The sequence below is a fragment of the Takifugu rubripes genome, chromosome 15, assembly GCF_901000725.2.
Source record: "Takifugu rubripes chromosome 15, fTakRub1.2, whole genome shotgun sequence".
Taxonomy (NCBI): domain Eukaryota; kingdom Metazoa; phylum Chordata; class Actinopteri; order Tetraodontiformes; family Tetraodontidae; genus Takifugu; species Takifugu rubripes.
The window spans coordinates 5728544-5735639 of NC_042299.1; the positions used below are offsets into that span (position 1 = coordinate 5728544).

General features: G+C 42.7%; 1 protein-coding gene across 9 annotated transcripts in view; it reads right to left on the bottom strand.

Moving 5' to 3' along the window:
• Positions 1–282: 282 nt before the first annotated feature.
• The window catches only part of rap1gap2b (RAP1 GTPase activating protein 2b), a 15520-nt gene continuing 8706 nt past the window's right edge, over positions 283–7096 (bottom strand). For 7 of the 9 annotated variants that reach the window (XM_029848600.1, XM_029848598.1, XM_029848599.1 and 4 more), the window contains 20 exons: positions 6334–6366; positions 6023–6262; positions 5645–5748; positions 5484–5562; positions 5021–5074; positions 4866–4949; positions 4435–4535; positions 4149–4278; positions 3713–3868; positions 3266–3337; positions 3101–3187; positions 2643–2783; positions 2459–2563; positions 2163–2254; positions 1982–2086; positions 1755–1842; positions 1623–1677; positions 1381–1460; positions 1194–1230; positions 283–1014 (listed from right to left, as the gene is read on the bottom strand). In XM_029848600.1, the coding sequence (XP_029704460.1) occupies positions 1222–1230; positions 1381–1460; positions 1623–1677; positions 1755–1842; positions 1982–2086; positions 2163–2254; positions 2459–2563; positions 2643–2783; positions 3101–3187; positions 3266–3337; positions 3713–3868; positions 4149–4278; positions 4435–4535; positions 4866–4949; positions 5021–5074; positions 5484–5562; positions 5645–5748; positions 6023–6262; positions 6334–6366 (1815 nt within the window). In that variant the 3' untranslated portion in view covers positions 283–1014; positions 1194–1221. Of the gene's footprint in view, positions 1015–1193; positions 1234–1380; positions 1461–1622; positions 1678–1754; positions 1843–1981; positions 2087–2162; positions 2255–2458; positions 2564–2642; positions 2784–3100; positions 3188–3265; positions 3338–3712; positions 3869–4148; positions 4279–4434; positions 4536–4865; positions 4950–5020; positions 5075–5483; positions 5563–5644; positions 5749–6022; positions 6263–6333; positions 6367–7096 lie in introns of all 9 variants that reach the window. The other 2 variants (XM_029848594.1, XM_029848593.1) reach the window with 2 other exon arrangements.

A 7096-nucleotide genomic window follows, 5' to 3' on the forward strand; every position in this document is an offset into this window, starting at 1 on the left:
TTATTTACATTTAAAGAAGAGCTCAGCCAGTCAGGAATTTAATGTCTTTAAATGAAATGTGACCTTTTAATCGTACAGTGATGTTTGATCAGCCAGTTAAAATCAGTCCAAATTCTACTTTTGGCTTCCAAAATAAGAAAATGATTTTCTAAGACTTTATTAGACCAAAATCCAGCATTGTTGCAAGATGGGACATAGAAAATGTTAAAGTAAGAGTTCTCAGCATTTAGACTCATTCTGAAATCAATAGAGAAACACATTCACAGACTGACACAGAAACTCTTTTTGAAAAAATTCAAAGTGACAATGACATCTTTAATTATGCTACTTCCCACCAACCCTCTCAAAATAAAACATTTCCTCATAAAAAGACCAAACAGGAACACTTTTTCATTCAGTGCAATTAAGATAATGACAGTTGTGCTTTAGTCTGTACGCATTTAATTTATTTCATGAGTTTAACAGAGCATTTTGTCATTTTAGTGCAAAGTAAATATCAGCTGGCAGTGAAGCTGCAGTGTGTTAATAATCCAGGTGATGTTAAACTCACGGTTGGTGTTTAAATCTACAGGATGAACTCTGCCTTCTAAGAAGACATGACTGATTCCAGCCATTCAAATTTAACTCCCTTTTGCCAAGTAGTAACTCTAAATGAGGGAAGACCTGAGACGCAGCAAAATATGGCGTTGCTTTATCAGGATCTGCACTTCATGGAGAGACAAGTAAAAATGCTTTATTTCTGACTATATTCCGAAATTTAAAGAAGAGAAGTTGGTTTCATATAATAGTTTGACCGTTTATTGCACAGAATCTAAGACCAGATCTTTGAAACTTATCCAGAATCCCATCTCCATCCTTTGACTTTAGGGTATAATCTAAAAAAAAAACCTCATTGATCAATGAAATGATGCCAAAACCTCTGAGATACGTGTGCTGGAAATTTCAGTGGGTCTTCTGAACAAAGGTGGCCAGGAAGAGGAGTTATGGTCCAGGTTCATCTGCCCACCTACCACACTGCAAACAGCACAACACGAATGGCTGAAGATACAGCAGCAAGGATGAGCTACATAATTCTAATCCTGCCTAACAGGTTTGTTTAAACAGGAGCCTTTGAGTGGGTTGCAACTGTTCTCATGTTGACTTTGGATAGTAAAAGACAGTAGAAACGTTGAGGAACGTGAAGTTGCTCTCACCTGAACACCTCCACAGCTCTGCTGCAGCTTAGTGACCCTGCTGTAACAAGAGTTCGAAAGCATCAGATTCTAGTTCTCAAGCGCCAAGATTTGGATGGAAGACAATTAATCTGCTTTCTACATGGCAATTTTTGCCAGTAAATGTGTGGTGATTGTAACTATTCATATTCACTTAATGCCACCTGACCTGACTTACCGCTGCAGAGTGACTCAACTTGTCAAAGCGAAACTTCAGGTTGGATCTGGGGGAGTTTTTATTCTTCAGCTCTAGATTTGGAAAACAAAGAGCCCAATGTAAGTTTGAGTGCACAGGCATAAAAATTTGAAAAACTGCAGTGGAGTAGAAAAGAACAGATTCATGTGAAGTTAGGGGGTGGACCTGGATTCCCCAAGATCTGAGGCCCGTGACACTAGCAGCAGGTGACCAACCTGTGGGGCTGCGGCAGACGTTGAGCTGACTTTGAGATTCTTCTGTTACCGTGACCTGAGGAGGAGAGAGACACGAGGGCTTACAGACACAATAGAAGCGCCTTCTCTTGGAGACAGCTCAGTGATGCTCACCAGGTGGGTGTCGTCACCAGGGACACTGAAACTGCAGCTGCTGGAAGTCGATCTGGAAATTTTGCCGCTCTCCTTCTTCGTGTGGATCCTGCAGAGAAAAGTAACAACACAGACAGCTGAGATGTGCGGAGGTAAATTTATCAGCTTTGATTATAAATTAGAGTTACGATGACCTGGGCTTAAATACATCAATCCAGTCATAAATGCTCCCACTCAGACAAACACACCTGTCCCGTTGTCCCACCTCTGGAGAGCTGGGATTGGACGGCACCTCTGACTTCACCTCCAAGGTCTGGTGGCAGGAGTCAAAACTCCTCTGCTCACTGAGTAGGCTGACACAAACACAGGAGAAGAATCATTCCTGGCCTGGTCACAGGCAGAGCTTCAGTAAATAAGATAAAACTTCACCTCTTGGGGTTGTGTCTGTCTGTTTGACTGTCAACACTCAGGAGACGGGGAAACAGCCCCGAACGTCTCTTTACAGGGGACTTGACATTGAACTGCCATTAAACAAAATGATCACAACAGCTGTTAGCTGACTGTTAAACTGTGCGTTAAACAGTCTCCTTATGTTGAAGAGAGAACAAATAGAGAGGACGGTTTTCGCATAATTGAGTGTTGTTGCACCAAAACAGTTTAGATACCAACTGCTCATCAAAAATGAAGAAAGCTTTTAAAATCACATTCATGGGAAGCGAACTCACCTCAGCACTAATATGGGCCAGACCCCCCCCACTGAGACTGGTGGGCAGATTGGCTCCACCCCGTGACATGGTCTCCATGGAGACGCTCCGCCCCCGCATGGCCCTCTGACACAGAGGAGGAAACATACATCACATCAGTACTGGGGCGGGGTTAATTCACTAATGCACTCGTGTGAGTCCGAACCTTAATGGATTCCAGCAGACCTCCATGTGCATGTCCATTCTCTGCCCGCCCCTCCTCCTCTGATGTCAATCCCAGCATGCACTGGGAACGTCTCTGCAGGTCGTCATGGAGGCTGTCCAGCAGGGCAGCTCGGGTACGTTCCTACACACACACACACACACACACACACACACACACACGTGTGCGCAAGTACAGACGCAAACACCCACAGATGCAGACACAAACGAAAACATAGATGCAAACGCACAAAGATGCAGACACAAACAGACACAAACACCGACAGACACACAAACACAGAGACACAGAAGGAGACACACACACAAATCAAGCATACTCAGACACATGTTGGGAACAAGACTTGCAGCCTTGTGGAACATCTTTTCAAAGTGAATGTGTCTGGGATGCATCAGTTGAACATTACATTGTCTATTCTGCCACTGAACACGTTGTGTTTGTACCTCTAGCCGAGCGAAGCGGTCACTCTTGTAAGAGGCGAGCTCTGCGTTGATTAGTTTAGTCAGAAGAAACTCTCTGAATTCCCGACCCTGAACACATCAAATACAAATGGTGAATCAGAACACACGTTTGTTTACTCGGTTGTGTTCTTCAAACTGACGTCTCACCTTTCTAAAAACAGCTGGATTTGGAAGAGGTGGTCCAAACAGAGGCACATCTTCCCGTGCTGTGACCGACACCTGTCAATCACAATCACTTGATGTATCAACATTTTACAGAGAGATTAATATCAAGAGTTGATAATAAGGAAATGGATTAAAAGGGTAGAAGCACTTATGCCTCTCTGCTAAAATGTGACTTCGGTAAGAGAAAGAAGCTCTTTTTGATGATGCCATCATCCCCTGTGCTGACGTTAGACGAGGCACATAAAAGAAACAACACACAAAGACAGCCATTGTCTCAAATCAAACATTTGAAAGCGCTCACTCTTGAGAGGAACTCATATATTTAGCCTCTCAATGTGCAAAGCATCAAAATCAAATAAAGACAGGGGTGGACCCCTTTTTTAAGAAGCACATATAATGTGAGAAACGAGAAGTGGGGCACACTGATACCTTGTAGCTGGTGCTGTCTGAACAGGGCTCTTCCACTTGCACGAGGATGAAGGCATGTAAGAAGTTGGAAGCGATCATGTCAGGGACAAAAGGTGTGGCCTCTTCCTGGAACACAACTGCTACGATATCATTTCCTATGTGCCGTTTCCTCTGCAGCTGTGGGACAGACGTAAAATATGTCACATTATATGAATTGCTGATGTCTTTCTTTGTTCTGTTCTGAAATACTGTGTCATGTTGGTAGTGATGCCTCATCTCATCTGACGCTCTGGTTAATTTTTTGTTATGTGAACGCATGCTGTCATTTATATGAACACTTTGTCATGTGTCATCCATGCTGAGTCATGTTTAGTATTGCTGACTCATGCATTTGCTGGTTCTTCTTCATCCATGTCCTGTTTGTTGTTGTTGTTGTTGTTGTTGTAGTGTTCTTTACCTGCTGTGCATCTCCCTCAGTGAAGGGCAGCTTGGTAGACACGTGGAACATGATCTCCTGCTGTCTGTGCAGGGTGTAGACAGACTGGGAACCAGTTTGACCATGTGACACATCCAGACCTCCTCGAAAACTGCCCGGGGGCGGAGAGAGCAAAGTAAATGTGCAAACCCACCAGGTCTAAAAATACTCAAGCACAGAAGGCCCTTCTTCGATAGAAACATTGATAATAGGAAATGAATGTGTATCTTCTGATGCTTGTGGGAAACACAAGGGGAATTTCTCTCACCCCTTGAAGTCCTGCAGCTCCACCGTGTCTCCCAACAGCTGCAGGAAGTCCTGGAAACCAGGCGTTTCTTCATTGTTACTGAACAGCTCTTCTTCAGACACCTGGTAAACAGGTGAGAGATGGTTTTCACTTCACATTGTAATTTAGAATCGCATTGCAATCTGATTCCTCTGGCTCTACAACAATGGAAAGATTTTTTAATAGAGCCAGAGCGTGTGCAGGTGAAGCTACAGCAACAAAAACAGCCACAGGAAAAGAAAATAATTCAACATCTGATCACATAAAGAAATGCCAAACCTACCAACCTACCAGACAATGCCTGCGACACAGCTGCTAACATTATGGGGCTGGGCTTTATAATGATAATTTAGCTTTAACAGTCTGATATGTTTGGAAAAACATCAATCTTCTTCAAAGAAGCCCCTACCTACCTGACCAAATCTTTGGTAAATGACCCCAAATTTGAAGGTGTTGTTGACCTCGTGCTCATCGTAGTTCACTATTAGCTGAGATGCCTGGAACAGGGAGGCAGGTAAACACAGGATCCTACAGGATCTGTCTGATCCAGTTTGTTATTGAAGCTCACCTTTGGGTAGAGGACAGGACTGAAACGCAGACCCACAGCTTCTTCACAAAGCAACTGTAGAACAAAATACGCAATTTATTAATGATGTGGGTTTAAGGATCACTAGAGAAGCACTCAGAGAGCACAGACCTCCACCAACCAATGGTAAAAAAAATCCTTCACCAGGTTGGCCTTGATCTTTGGAAGCATCAAAGTCCCTCCAGAAACCAGAAATTCCTCAAAATGCAGTTGTCTCTTTCTTGTCCCCTTATCAACATTTCCTGACAATTTCATCATAAAATCTGTTTGTAACTTTGTTAGGTATTTTGCTAACAAACACCTGCTGTTACATAACCTGTATAGCAGAGGTTATACATTGGACTTCATAAAAGTTAACTCAACAACAACGATGACAAACAGTATGGCTCATTGCTTTATTTGATTGTGTGGATCCAGAGATCAGAGTTTGTCTTTCTGTCATTACCTTAGCTAATTCTGGCACACTGGGAATGTCAGGCAACTCTGTTAATGACAATCTGTGGTAGACACTTTTCGAACGAGACCTGAAGGCACAAGAGAGATGTTAATCTGAGTCCTGAATGGTGTCCAGCTCCTTAAAGGGTCTGTGTGTGCATGATGGTGTACCTAATAATGACGTGGAGAGACTCCTGCTCCTTCTCCTCTTCATGCCTCACAGACAACAGCAGGTTTCCCAGACCACTAGATGTGCAAGAGAAGTTTAAATGTTCCTGGAGACAGACAGACAGACAGACAGACAGACAGACAGACAGACAGACAGACAGACAGACAGACAGACAGAATTATATTTGCAATTTAATTTAAGACATTTAACTTTATTCTATGTTCTGTAACTGTAACAGATAGATAGGCAGCATTAAATAAATAATTCAGGGCCTGTTAGCTTCAGCCTGTCTATTAGCATGACATCATAACCTGGAACCTGTCAGCTTTCACTTCATCACCTGAACAGTGGATAAAGTGGTCATGATAAAGCAACCTCACCCTGCCTAAGAAGTGCTTTCTGTACGCTCGCACAGCCTCGCTAATCTCCTCCAACTGATAGCCATAATCCTCTAGTAGCTGTTCATCTTCTCTTCTCAGTTCTCCTTCTTTCTCCTCCCCCTCTTTGATTTCCGTGGAGGTGGGAGGAGGTGTGGGGGGAGGAGCCTCAGGATCCTCGATCCAGTACCCACCAAACTCAGGTAGGATGACCTGAGGATATGGTCCGCCTCGCTCTAGCACCTGCAACACACAGCAGGAAGAGTGTGCAGATGGACGTCTAAAGACAATAATGTGGTGAAGTTCAGTCTTACCTCCTCAATCCTTGGATAAGGAATATAATCATCCTGAAAAAAGCACATAGTAGTTACACACTTTATATAAAATATTCACATGTGCTTTTTTAAACATAAACACACATGTAGAGTAACTCCATGACTGATGATGATGTTGCATGAAGCTTAATTCTCCCCTGATGAAAACAAAATTTAAAGACCTGTTAGCTTTCGTCACAGCCTGTTGACATAATGTTGTGAAAAGGGACTGATCAAAAGATCAACTGGCACTGTGACTTTTTGTGAAGACTGTGAACTGGAGTTTTCTCCACCTTTCCCATTATCTCTGTTTCCAGATGACATGGCTTTGTTACCTTTGGTGCAGTAAATGTTGGAACTCATTTCCTGTTAGCCAAGAAAAGTAAATAGCTGGTTTGGGTATAAACTCAACCAATAATGAATGAATGAATTCACAAAAATAAAACAGTATCAAAGTTTTTTTTAACCGGTTTTTTGGCAGTGAGACGTCATTAGTAGCACCACACACCAGGAACTATGGAAATTAGTTACTCCTTGAAAATATGTCATGTTCTATGAATTTTCACTGCACTGAGTTTTATACTTATAATTATTTTTGCCATCTGCTTTGAGATGGCTCCCAGACAGAGCTGCCGTCTCATGTCAATCTACTTATTTGTTTAAATGCAGGATGGATTTTGTCACTGGCTAATTTTGCCTCGTATGTCAAATCTCATTAAACTATAAGAAGCGAGACTGTTCTTCAGCCTCTGGTGTTGAAAAC